General features: G+C 38.9%; 1 protein-coding gene across 5 annotated transcripts in view; it reads left to right on the top strand.

The window, feature by feature from the left end:
- Positions 1–14380, top strand: part of slc7a1a (solute carrier family 7 member 1a) — a 32246-nt gene that overhangs the window by 1410 nt on the left and 16456 nt on the right. For 3 of the 5 annotated variants that reach the window (XR_007427436.1, XM_007252464.3, XM_007252465.3), the window contains exons 2-5: positions 9672–10123; positions 10281–10439; positions 11785–11956; positions 12243–12376. Coding sequence is in view for 4 of the 5 variants with exons in the window: in XM_007252464.3 (XP_007252526.1) it covers positions 9754–10123; positions 10281–10439; positions 11785–11956; positions 12243–12376 (835 nt within the window). In the remaining variant the exon portion in view is untranslated. Of the gene's footprint in view, positions 1–5488; positions 5588–6631; positions 6740–9671; positions 10124–10280; positions 10440–11784; positions 11957–12242; positions 12377–14380 lie in introns of those variants that run through there. The other 2 variants (XM_022681317.2, XM_049468670.1) reach the window with 2 other exon arrangements.

The raw sequence follows: 14380 nt of genomic DNA, 5'->3' as shown, positions 1-14380 counted from the left end.
TAAAAAGCAGCTGGAGCTGAGGTCTCACGGTTCACCCCTGACGCTCTTTTTGGTCTTTTCTGGGCTTTTTACACGCTTAAATAATTTTAAACAGGTCATAAAATGCCGCCCTTGCATTACGCTTGAGGTTTTACACGCTTTAATAATTTCAAAGAGGTCATAAATACTATAATTTTATCACAGCTAGTGATTTAAACCGCAGCACCGCCCATAGCCCAATAGTAGTACTATTGGTTCATCCGCCTGATTTACTCAATCTTTGACAGAAAGTAGTTCTATGACCAAATGGTAACTAATTCAGTGTTGAGGGGTTGTCAGAAAGTAGTCTTATGATTTATAACAAACATTTAACATAACAACTTTTACAGAACATTAAAAAATCATTAAGGTAAGGTGCATTTTATAATGTTATTTATTGTTCATTTATCGTTATCGTTGGAGCTAAGGTATCATGGTTAACTCCTGATGCACTTTTTTGTATTTTCTAGGCTTTTTACACGCTTAAATAATTTTGAACAGGTCATAAAATGCTACCGTTGCATCACAGTTGAGGTTTTACACGCTTTAATAATTTTAAAGAGCTCGTAAATACTATAATTGTATAACAGCCAGTAATTTAAACCGCAGCACCGCCCAGCAATAATAGTAGTACTATTGGCCAATCCGTCTGATTTACTCAAATTTGACAAAAACTAGTTCTATGACCAAGAGGTAAGTTAATTTCGTGGGGTTGTCAGAAAGTGCCCTTATGATTTACAACAAACATTTAACATTACAACATTTGCATAACATTTCAAATTAAGGTAATTAATTTTAGGTGCATTTTATAATTTTATTTATTGGTTATTTTTTGTTTACTAGTTAGCGACTGGAGTTAAGATCCCAGGGTTTTCTCCTGATGCTCTTTTTGGTCTTTTCTGGGCTTTTTTACACACGTAAATATATTTACATTGCCATTTCATCACAAGAGCTCGTAAAATGCTCTAATTTCATTACAGCAATGATAAGTGGCTGCCATATTTTAACCTCAGCACCGCCCATCAGTAATAGTAGTACTATTGGCCCATTTGCCTGATTTACTCAAATTAACCACTATTTAAAAACGTTAAGCTGAACAGGCTTCTCAGAAAAGGTGGTTAAGTTGTGACGGTTTGCCAGTTGATTTTCTAAAATAGAAAATATGATATGTTGGACTAATTGGTCCCAAGAAACACAGATACATTGTGAGAGCATTGTTATAACCACATGTTGTTTTGGTGCCCACTGCATTTAAATTTATAGTGCTCCAAAACAAATGAAGTTCTTTTATCAAAAATGAAGAATGGGAGATAATTGGAATTTAGAGAAAGTTGCTCATGTTGCAATGATGTAAAAAAAAGAAAAGAAAAAAAAGAAGCTTAAACAGATTAACTTCTGTACAACATTGTAGAAATGTGTAATGCCAGAAATAAGGGCTCAATTTGGTTAAAAAACTACATGCTGAAGATGACTAAGTGAGTTGTGTTTGTCTGGGCACATGATGATGTGTAGTGTTTACAGCTGAAACATGGTAACTGATGTCAGACAATGCTGCGGCTTACTACGCTAATACTGAATGTATGGAGGTTAAACTCTAAACTCTGCCGGTCTGCTGCTGTTTTGGTGTTTTTTGTGTAAATATTGTTTAAGATTGTAGGAATCAGTGACCTTACTGTCCCTCCCTCATATATGCTGCTCATTCATCCTTTAACAACTGATCTGAACAACTTGGTTTTCCATCGCTACACATTGTTGTGTGTTCCGTGACTGGTGTAGTGTTCACAAACGCTTGTATAATGAAATGCTGCTGTTATAGTGACAGGCTGCTGCTGTTTTGACTTTGACCAAAGCTTAAAATCAGGGTATAATGGCTTTTAAAGTTTAACTTTAAGTTCATATTTACTGTATAATTCAGATACACTTAATACATTCAACCATACTAAGGTTTCCCTGAGGAGCCCAACTGTGACAACTTTGCAGACATGGACCCACAGCCATGTGATTATTAACTGGGTGCCATACCCTGCCATACAAAAATCTGTCTTTGTTCAACTTAATGCAAGTTTAAGCAAGGACTAATAGTGGCTGCCAGGTGAATGGAAATACCTCAAAGAATCATTACCACCCTTAGTGGACAGTGCAGTGGATGGTAATGTTTGTGGCCGGTGATGTCGATTAGAATTTTCTGTCCGAACAGACAAGTGATTCTATGAGAAATCACATCCACATTCAATGTAGGAAACCCCATATGCATATTCCACAGGTCAGTTTAGCATAACTTTGCTTCCAAGGGATGTGGCAAAAGTAAATGCAAAAATATCGTTGATTTTCCATGATATGGGTCCTTTAATTTTCTCTGAAGCTAAGCTTTCTACACACGGCTGTACTTAGAATTTATTTTGGACAGAAGACATGAAGTAAAAGTGTTTACCACATACTTTAAAGCCTTCAAACTAAATTAGGAGTCACAAGGCCTGTAGAATGAGGCAGGTTGCCAAGGCCACAGTCCTGCCTCATACGTGCAATTCTTGAAAGTCTTCGGAAAAAAACATCACCTTTATGCAGCTCCACTTTATATCAGGTTCTTTTTGTTTACCGAAACACTGTTACACAGTCATGGTGACATCTGATAATTAGAACATTTCTCATATGTGATTTCTCAGGAGCTGCATAATATTGGTCTCTCTGTTCTTCTGAGTGTAGTTCTCAATCCTTTTATTAAAGTAAATTAAATTTGCAGTTGAGCGAAATCAGTGGAATGTCGAAAAGTGCGTAAAGTGTGTTTGTGATTCTTATATTTGACCCTGGCAAACCCTCGTTATCATGTGCAGCTTGTTGCACACCAAAACAAAACCTTGCACACTGATTGGTGCAGGGAGCACCACACCCCTGCTCTTCCCACCTGCTTAATTTGGCCTGTATGTGTGTGTTTATATATGTGTGTGTTTATATGTGTGTGTGTGGTTTCTAATCTCCCTGTCCAGTCACACAAGTTACCCCAGCCAAACCCCATGTCAGATGTTGTGTGCATGTCTCACCTTGACCAACCCTTCGCTCCAGACTCTGATGGAATGATCTGGATCCATTTTCAATTCAGATTCCGCAGGTCTTTCCATGCTCGTTTCAAACGTATGCTGCTCGTAACCTCACACACCCCCAAAGCGGAATGGTGTAAGGACTGTTTCATTTCTGGGGTAAGTTGGGGGTGTGTGAGTGTTAGCCATTTAAAGAGCAGCTCGTGTGTGATTGGCTGTCCGCACAGTTAGCCAGGGACGATTCTCTGCATGAATCCATATTTTATTCTACAGTGCATAATATCATTAAATCATTCAAGGGTACGGGCTCCAGCTTAACCTTCTGAGACCTGGACCTTTTCTTGGTGTGCTTTTTTTCTTTTTTCCTAGCTATTGTGGATTAGTTGGATCTAACAAGTATAAAAACTAAACTTTGTCTCTGTACTCTGTAAGGTCTTTAGTTTATTTTAACATTTAAAAATTACCCTTGGTATTTGGAATCAGAAGAATCTTAGCTTTCTACAGTAAGTAAAGAAACTAGTTTCAAACATAAAAAAATTGATGATAATGTTTACTTTGCCCATGTTTCTGTCTGGACTGGCTGTAGAAACTTTAGACTGGGTTTCCTACCGTTTTGTTTTCAATCAGTTGAGTGTAAAGTTGTCATGTGACCACTAGATTGTGTGGACAGGGTCTCCACATGAGGCCAAAAGATCAATGTAAAAGAAAATTTACAAAAAATTAGTAAATCAAGTTCTTGTTATGCTACAGAGAAGCACAAATGTAATGTCCGCATAAGAGGATGCAGGGTCTCAAGAGGCTTGGCAAGTTTAACATGCATGGTCTTCGATATCTCTGACTGCATTGCATTAAAAACCATCTTTCAGCCATAGCTGATAAAATCACAAGGGAGAGGTTACTTTAGCACAGTTTCTTTGCGGATTGTATTGGCATGTCAGAAAAGGTTACTACGCAGAACTGATCATCATATTAACCATGTCCAGAAATGGCATATACTTCTCTGGGCTCTGGAACATTTAGTAAAAAAAATGTTCAGACCAATCAGTATTCTAGATCTCTTCTGGAAGAAGTGGATGCCATGTGCTCCAGGCAAAAGACAGAAAGTACCATCCAGCTTCTTATCAGCAGCATTTACAAATGCCAGGGTCTGTCATGGAACACTGAGGTTGTCCTTTATGTTTCATACTCTTTAACTTTTATACCCAGTGGACCAGCAGATGGAAGAGGGTTTGTTCCAAGTAAGTGTAAACTATATTAACCTTCTTTGAAAATAAAGAATGTTACAATTTGGGTGATGCTCAGTTCCAGAGCAAAAAACAAGAACACAAACTGCAGCCATCAAGCATGTCTTGGTTGATCAGCTACATTTGGTATAAGATGGAAGTTTAAAATACAGGGGCAACTGGGCAACTTGTGTCAGTTTATTTGTGAGACCACTTTAGTTTCTGAATCAATTTCTCTGATTTTGCTATTTAAAGGTATTAATTTGAGTAAAATAAACATTGTTTTATTCTATAAGCTACGGACAACATTTATCCCAAATTCCAAATAAAAATATTGTCATTTAGGGCATATATTTGCAAACTCATATAATGCAAAAAAAGTTCATAATATAAAAATTCAGAAAACAGTATTTGGTTAAATAACACTGGATTTTAATCTAGTTTTCATGCATCTTGGCATGTTCTCCTCCACCAGTCTTACACACTGCTTTTGGTTAACTTTATGCCACTCCTGGTGCAAAAATACAAGCAGTTCAGCTTGGTTTGATGGCTTGTGATTATCCATCCTCCTCTTGGTTATATTCCAGAGGTTTTCAATTTGGTAAAATCAAAGAAGCTCATCATTTTTAAGTGGCCTCTTGTTTTTTTTCCACAACTGTATATATTTGAGTATACAGCTACCATGGCAAAAGCAGAATGTGAGCAGGCTACCTTCACTGATGAGTTCTTCTTTTGTCTGTTGCCATGCGTCCCAAAGGCCTGGTATTATCTTGTGGGGGCATTTTTTTATGTGATGCTATATCACCTTTACAGGCACTTTCCAGCCCAACGTTATGTTAATAAGCAGCCATATTGTTTCTGTGCTCTATTACAACAGGACAATGCTCATCCACATACTGCTCTCATTTAAAGAGAGTTTTGATGACAAGTATTTGTATGTAAAGTGCTGTAAATGTGAGCTTGCTTTAGTCATTCAAGTGCATTCACCTTTCTGCTTTTTTTCCAGCAGAGCTACTTTAAAACTGCCCATGTCTAGCATAGCTCACACCTGGCCTTTGTGACTTCTGTGAGAGTGTGTTTCTTAGAACGGTTATGGCGGCTGGGCTGACAGACAGCTTTAATGTGCCCCTTCAACACACGTGTAGGTACACACACACACACACACACACACACAGACACACATATTCTGCCTGGAATATCTTGGCCATGTGATGTGTCACCATTCTATTTGTAGGGCAGCAGTGAGAGAGAGCGAGGTCTACAGTTTCCAGGAGTTCAGAGATAGGTCTCTCTCAAACCCGCTCTCCTCAGGTAAAGCTTGGGTTGCTGTGAGCTCTGTATGTTCCTCGCTTCTTTGCTCTGTTGCTGACGCTTTTGAGTGTGTCTGTCTTCCCACGCAGAATGCTCATCCTTTTGTATTGTTTCAGAGATTAGAGATTTCTGCCGAGGGCAACAAACTGCAGAGAAAGCCTGGCTGGCGTTAAGTGAAGGATTGTGCTGTGAAGCTTTGAATATAGCCTAACCTCCTGAATGTTAAAGCAATGTCATTTGCTTTTCAGTCACTGTTTGTTCTGGTTGTATTTGTAAAAAGTAGCATTTTGCTTTAGGTGTTGGGATTTTTATTTAAACTAAGCAAAAAACTTGGAATACCTCAAGTTTGAAACAAAATGCCAGCTTAAGAAAGTATTTAGAAGAAACTTAATGTAGCTGTAGTTCAGTTTCATAAAAAAACACCTCAGTCATGCCTACGTGAGCCTTTGGTGGGATTTGACTGAATTATAACACTAATCTTGTTTTAATTTAGAACCTCTGGTTCTTAAGTCCCACTAAATTGTGCAAAACTGCCCCTAAATCTGTAATCGCATATTGACAAGCGAAGTCTGGCCAGACCATGCTGTACCCGTCTGTGTTTAAACATGGAAACCCTTAAAGGGCCAGAGACCCTCAGCGTGCACTTGAGTGACCTATTTTCACCTCCACGTGGAGTCCGCTCTGGCGTTTGTTGCATATGAAGGGGCATATATGATACGTGGGCACTTGAAAGTACAAACCCTGCCACCCTGTTGTCTACGAAACATTCTGATGAAAGTCTGAATGAAGTGAAGTGAAGTGGCATGAAGTGTATTTTCAAAGACCCCTTTTATCACGCCATGTGCTTCTGGTGAGAGCCAAGCCTGGAGGAACACTCCATGGCTCGTGACAGTGACTGTGTTGAAATGATTTCTATTTGTTCTTGTCGTCTGTCTCATCTGTAAAGAATTTGTGAGCATTAAAAATAGAATTAATTTTTTATTTATTGGTCATTTTTAATGTTGTGTGATGGTTCTTGTCCTATCAAACAGTGACGTTGCCAGGCTACAGTAGACCAATGTGTTCTGCCCTTGAAGCTTGAATGCAGTGAACTGATGGCAGCACCATGTTATGAATGTCAGTATTATTTTCAGAAGATCCTAAACTACTGAAGTAAGTCCTAATTTGGTTAATTTGGATATTTGACCATATTTTAACAAAGATTAGCAAAGACCAAATAATTAAAAACTGACTGTCCTTTAGTATTACTTGTTAGTTGTTTATCTAAGCATTAACTGTCTGGCCTGAGGACTAGTTTCTTGAAATACAAACTTTTGTATGATTCAGCTGAACTCAAGCAGGTGAACCTGCACTATGAAGCCCAGAAATGTGGGTTAGCTGCAGTGCTAACAGTCTGACTCAGCCAGATAAAGCCAGGGTGCTTTAAACCGAGAGAGCAGCAAGCCTCAGCAGTGTTGGAATGGGTTAGCAGTGATGCTAACATCTGGCCATGGCATTCTTTGTGCCTGTTAGTCGTGATGCTATCTGTTTTCTAACCTGAATTACTCGCTGGTAGTTGATGGCATGTTGATGGTAGAGTACTGGTTATAGGTAGAGTAGGTTTTGTTGTATAAAATATTGTATTATCATGTCTGTACTTTAATGTGGTCTTCAGTTCAGTGCAGGCTTCAGTTGGGATATTAAAATATTAAAAATATGGTGAAGATCGTAACACTGTTACTGAAATAAGGTCTATTCTGATTTTGCTATTCATAGGTGTATGTTTGAGTAAAATGAACATTGTTATTTTATTCTATAAACTACCAACAAAATGTTGTCATTTAGAGCATTTATGTGTAGAAAATGAGAAATGGCTGAAATAACAAAAAAGATGCAGAGCTTTCAGATCTTAAATAATGCAAAGAAAACACGTTCATATTCCTAAAGTTTTAAGAGTACAGAAATCAATATTTGGTGGAGTAAACCTGGTTTTTATTCACTGTTTTCATTCATCTTGGCATGTTCTCCTCCATCAGTCTTACACAATGCTTTTGGATAACTTTATGCCACTCCTGGTGCAAAAAAATTAAGCAGTTCAGCTTGGTTTGGTGGCTTGTGATCATACATCTTTCCCTTGATATATTCCAGAGATTCTGTAGACTAGACTAGTCCTTATTAACTGCACTGGCTTATTTATCAGAAATATTGATTTTCTAATTGCTAGGTAGTTCCGCTTATACATACACAGTTTCCTTTATTCTAGCCCTCCCTCGGTTGCGTAACACGTCCGTTTGTGGAATACAGTGTGTCTCACAGTAAGATGGATTAGCCTCTGCGGGCCCCTCTGCCTTGGCCAGTAGTCACACTTAATGGATTTCCTACCATATTGCCCAATACTGGGGGAAAACTGTGCAACACGTACACTGAAGACATACGAGCCCACTGCCTGCTCCCCCGTGTGTATATAGCAGGTAATGTACATAGTGTGCTGGTGATCTGGGGGTCATTTTGACCTGTTACACGCAGTAAAATATCACATTGTGGCTCAGCAGAAAGAGCTATGAGCAGCAGTAAAGCAAGTCCAGGTGCTGTGAGCAGCTAGCCACCCGTCCCTGTGCTGAAATCTGTCTCGGAACACCTCAGCACTGATTGGAAAGTGGAGTGCTTTTCTTTTGTTTAGTTTGCGTTCATTCAACTGCGATCTTATGTAAGCGAACATGAATGAAGTTTCTCTGGTGAGAGAACAGAACCCATTTGAAACCCATAAATCACAGCACAGCTGCTTTCTGCTGCCAGCGTCGTCCTTCGGAGCTGGAAGGACAAAATGTTCATTTCACGTGAAGCGATGAATGGAGGCCCAACACGTACTGAGGGCTGAAACCAGTCATTTCGACATGCACCAGGAAAAATGATATCAATCATATCACCATATATACAGTAACACTAACAAGAAAAAAGTGATGATGGAGCAGTTTTAAGATAAAAAGTTAAATATACAAAGAAAATTAAACAAGAACTACGCTTAACATTTCAAATGTTTAAAAACCACAATACTTCCCAAATATTCCAAAATATTCGGGGAGAAAAGATAAAAAAGAAAGTATTTTTAACATCTTACATTTTCCATCTTATTTCTGTACATTTGTCCTATACTTGAACATTATTTATGTAAAGTACTTGTACATTTATTTGCTAATTGTACATTTTGTCCTTTCCAAAACTTAATTTCTTTACCTCTAACCACATTCATTGACACAAAAATGTCTGTCTCAGGCAGATATGTAAATGATTACAGGTGTGGTTTGATAAAAAAAAAATTCTCGCTGCTGTATTAAAAAAGCTCTCCGAGAATTATTTTGGTAAGTGTACCTCTTGAAAAGAGATTCACAACATTTTGTCCAGTTGACAGACTTTGAGCGGGTGCACATCATTGTACTGAGAAAAGCAGGCCTGTCATTTTAATGATTTGGCCATATCATCGTATAATCATTTATTCTCTAGTTTTAGGCGTAAGGAGATCCAGACCTATTAAGAGGCTATATCAGTATAAATGGTGTGTTTGAGAGACTAAAACATCTGCAAAGTAACAAAATTCAGTAATCTGTAAATTTTAATGTTTAACCCTTGTGTAGTCGTGACATTCTGCATACTCCCATTGTCCTAAGGATAACAAAATACAATATGTAAGCCCTGGAAGTGTACAAATTTTGTAGTAAGATGAACAAATGAGATCTTTCACTTTCTCTAATGTTGGGTCCCGGGTCATTAAAGTTGATGTCGGTAAGTTTTGGGATTTAGGGCCTTCTCTGGTGAGAATGGATAAATGCACCGAGCATGCAGAAGAATCATTTTAAGCTGGGCAGGTGTGATGCGGTCTCCTTTCAGAGCAGATAAATCCAGTTTTAGGTTATGTTCATTTAGAGAGAGAGAGAGCGCGTTCAGTCAGATACTTGACTTTAACTACAGATTTTGTTTTTACTATGTGAAAATGAGTTTCCCCTTCTGGAGCTGATTGCTCCATTACCTGCATACAAACTTATTTCCTGATCAGCCAGTTTTGTAAAACTACAGTGTCTGCTTTTTTCATTGGATGCTGCTCTTGCAGGTAGTGTACCGGTGCAAACTGAGACGTCAGACCAGACAAGACTGGACTATATCAGACCAGATTGGACCAGACCAGACCAGCCATGGTTTTGCAGAAGCTCTTGGGGTTTGGGAAGCAGCTGTTGCGTGTGAAAGTGGTGGACTGCAGCTCTGAGGACTCACGTCTCTCCCGCTGTCTGAACACCTTTGACCTGGTGGCTCTCGGGGTGGGCAGCACTCTAGGGGCCGGTGTGTACGTGCTGGCTGGAGCGGTGGCTCGACAGAATGCAGGTCCTGCCATAGTGCTGTCTTTCCTCATTGCCGCCCTGGCCTCGGTACTGGCTGGCCTGTGCTACGCCGAGTTTGGGGCGCGCGTTCCCAAAACAGGTTCAGCATACCTCTACAGCTACGTGACTGTGGGAGAGCTGTGGGCCTTCATCACTGGCTGGAATCTCATCTTGTCCTATGTAATTGGTAAAGTGAATTTTTTACAAATATACATTAGTATATTAAATCAGTTTATAACAATAATCTCAGATTTGATTTTTGGATGCACTTTGTGTTTTTAAATGATAGAGCCAATGAACAGTTTAATTTTATTCTCTAAACTCTTTTTAATGTCTCTCAACAGGCACCTCCAGCGTGGCCCGAGCTTGGAGCGCCACTTTCGACGAGCTGATTGGGAAACATATTGAGCAGTTCTGTCGCCAGTACATGAGCATGAATGCCCCGGGGGTTTTGGCTGAGTATCCAGACATGTTTGCTGTGGCCATCATTCTGTGTCTCACAGGTAATGAATGCATCAGCTTATCAGACAGTGTTTTGTATGCCATGCATCTGAGCTTATCATAACATAAAATCAGTGTTCTGAATTCCTGGAACCTTTCTTGCATTGTTAGATTCTTAGATGTTCTTGAAATGATAAAATTTTGAAAAATGAAAGGGGGAAAATTTTAATTTGATTAAGTTACAGTTATGAGATAACCAAGGTGAAAACATGCTGTACTCTTTCTTCGAAGCACAGGTCAAGATAATATATGTTTATATAGTTATTACTAGACATTCATGCATGAATACAGATACTGGTAGCGGTATCGGGCCCAATACCATGCTATTGTACTTGTACTCGCCAACAAGTCACCTATACCAACATCTAATACCTAGTGCACATGGTTGCGCTTACAAATAAACAACTTCATCACTTAAATCCACAGCATGAGAGGTGGCATGAGTGAGAAAGAGAGAGAACGCAATTGTCTAAACCCCAGCAGCTCAGTAAAACGTAAAACATGAAGTACTCTCTAATAAGCTATGGCACTCTGCAAGGATGTTCCCCCTCATGCCGCCACCTAACACTGGCACCAGTTTAATGGTGCCCGCAGATCCCAAACTCAACTTCCCAGAGCCCACTGAAGCCTTAACACTACTTGCTCAGCCCATGTCCATCACATGATGATGCTGGCGAAATAAACTTAAATCAATCTAAACACAATTTCTTAATTTCTTTCAAATATGCTTATTTGGAAAAGTAATAAAAATGGTTATACAATGTGGCTATTGCATTGTTGCATTACACTACTTTACACACAATGCATAATGCACCTGGTTTCAAAATTCTAAGTAGGTAACCGTATCAGCAAAAGACAAAAACACATGTACTCACACTGAGTAGGGGAAAATGATATTGATACATCCCTAGGAAATACCTTAACTGTGAACTGTAATTAGTAATCTTTTCATATTTATTTCATGTTGTTTTCTTTGTTTTTTTTATAGTATAGATACACAACAACAGTCCATGGTACAACTCTGTAACTGTTGGAAATTTAGTCACTGTTACAGATGCATTTTAGTAGCACAGTATTTGTTCACCACCAGATCTGAATGGACAATGCAAATAAGAAGAAGCAATATAATAAACTTTTTTAACTTTTATCTCCATCCTTTACCTACTGAGCAACATGAATTAAGGGATAATCTGACTCACTTGATTACTTGATACTTTATTACTCAAGTATTTTTAATATTAATCAGCAACTGAGAGCTTTTTCATGGAAATAAGCAGGTTTAAGTAGTATAGTACTCTATACTATAGTCTCTTCTGGTGGAATTTATACTTGATTTTCTTGTAACAGGTTTGCTGGCCTTTGGGGTAAAGGAGTCGGCCATGGTCAATAAGGTGTTCACCTGCATTAACGTCTTGGTGCTGCTGTTCATGGTGGTGTCGGGCTTGGTGAAAGGCACGCTGAAGAACTGGCAGCTGAACCCTGAGGATATCCTGAATGGAGGCAACTCCTCAGTCTTCAAGTGAGCAGCATGCAGAAGCTGATCCCCATATTCAACTGCTCCCCTTTCTGTTGTGCTCCCCAGTACTTAGCAGGTTCATAGTCAACTCTAAAGCTACTTCAGTGCTGATCGTAGATGTTTAGTGGCAGGTTTGTTTTTGACATTGTTTTCATGACAGTTTTATAAAAAAAACAATGGTAGGTTTAGATGTAGATGTAGATGTTTTTTTGGATTGGTTTAACAAAACTGAATTTATTGAAATTTATTGAGATTTTTTGTTGCATGTTCTCTTTGTCTCTCCGGACAGTACAACAGAACCTGAGGTGTTAGAAGAGAGTTTAGGTGTGGGTGGGTTTATGCCGTTTGGCTTCACTGGAGTCCTGTCTGGGGCTGCAACCTGCTTCTACGCTTTCGTAGGGTTTGACTGCATTGCCACTACAGGTGAGTGAGTGCATGACAGGTAAAGGTGAAAATTGTAAAAATTAGTTAAATTAAATGTTCATTAAGTATTTGCTCCAGAATCATTTTGACTATTCAGTTTCAATTTTATCTTTTTTAATTTTATCTCAAGTGGGTTTTTCATACCCCAAGCAAAGACTATTTTAATTTCATCCACAGTAGGTAGATAGTCTAGTTGGTACCAATAAAGTAGTAAACATTGAAATATTCATTGCTCAAGGTTTTGCACGAGTGCTGAGAACACTTAAAAACACACAAACACATGAATTGGCCAAAATTGTTCCCACATTGTTGGCGTCCATTAAAAAAAGTAGAACCCCCCCCTCACAACTCCTAATGTGAGAAGACCTTAAAAGACTACCTGTTGCTCACTGACACTTGTAATAAGGCCTTATTTGCGCAACAATTGCTCTGAGTTACATCAAAGGTCAAATCTATGACGCACATTTGCCACACGTTTGTTAGAATTATGTCGAGTCGTTTTTCCGCTCTCTGTTTAAGTGTAGCCAGTGGCCTCCCCAGTAAATGTTTATGTTCTGTGTTCGGTGCCAGTCCCTGCCCTCTTAAGTCTTCTTCATGGTTTGTGTGCAGTTTTCTGTCCACCTCTAACCGGTTTTCAACCGGTTTCTCAACCGATTTCTGGCCCACTACCCCCGATTTCACATTCGTCATGGTTCACACCCCTGCGTCTCTACCTTCTGATTGGTGGAAGTGGTTTCAGGTTTGCCTGGGCATGTCTTTCCCCCTACACTACCATGTTTAGGGCAGCCCCATAAACCCACCCCCACCTCCCTCCCTAAAAGCATTTGGCCTTTCCCTTGTGCTTTAAACTTTTGGCAGGAACTAACCAGTCTTGCCTGCCCCAGGCCAGCTACAGTGAGGAAGGTCAGGCTGCAGACCGTGAGCCAGGACACAAGCATGGATACTCATGACCCACTTCTGCACTCATATATCTTACTCTCACATAGACTGCAGGTTGCAAATGTCAAATCAGACTGTGCCTAAAGCTCAACACCCATCTACGTTGAGTTACTGTCGATTATTAGTCTATTTCTGTCCTTTATTGCTTGCATTCATTCATTTTGTTACATAATGGATGCATTTTTGCATGGGAATAAAATGTGTACTCACAGTACAATGCAGAACAAAATATAAAAAAAAAACATAAAATAAGAAGGGGGGGGGGGGGGTATCCATATGGTCAATATATAGAGAGTAAAAACTGTAACAATGTTGCAAACATGCAAACTTTGAGCTTTGTGGGCGGGTCAACAAAAACTATTAAAATCTCAGCTTGAGGATGACACATTACATTGTATAAAATATAGAACCTAAGTAATTAAGCTCATTAAATTGGTAACTGTTATACTGTGATAAGAAACTAATGCCCTAGATAGCAGTAATTATTCATATGGGTAACATCCCACAGATACCTGAGGAAGTCTAATTGTAAAAATCATTGATTTGAGCTTTAAATGGATTTGGGAGCATAATCTTCCTAAATCTGTTACTAAGAATTTGGTTCAGATATTTTAGCGGCGATTGCTTTGGAGCAGTTGTTATTCAGCGTTGGCAGTTTGTGGGCCAGAATCCTGCTGTGTTGAAATAAGCAAGCTGAATTCCAGCCACGGCAGCCATAATAAGGTTAAGCACAAGGTTAAAGTTCTGTGGAAATAAAATGCCTTCTGTATTTATGATGCCTGTTATTAAAATAATTTATGCTGTAGCTGTTTGAGGCCAGTGAATGGGATCGGTATTTGGCTAACTTTCATTTTAAATGATAAAAATGAGGCCGCCATTGGAGAATAGGATGGAATTGGATATAAACGTGTAGTTCAATAAATAGCAAACATTTTCAGATATTTATAACATAAATTTCTGCATTTTTTTATAATAATAAATGCAACTTGATGAATTTTGCTGCAAATTAATATGACAGTTCCTGTGTTTTTACATTGGGAAAAAGCAGGATTAAATAATTAGCTG

The sequence above is a fragment of the Astyanax mexicanus genome, chromosome 20 (assembly GCF_023375975.1).
Source record: "Astyanax mexicanus isolate ESR-SI-001 chromosome 20, AstMex3_surface, whole genome shotgun sequence".
NCBI classification, from domain to species: Eukaryota; Metazoa; Chordata; class Actinopteri; order Characiformes; family Acestrorhamphidae; genus Astyanax; species Astyanax mexicanus.
Note: the sequence above shows the minus strand (reverse complement) of the source record. Positions and strands in the feature narration are given on the sequence as shown.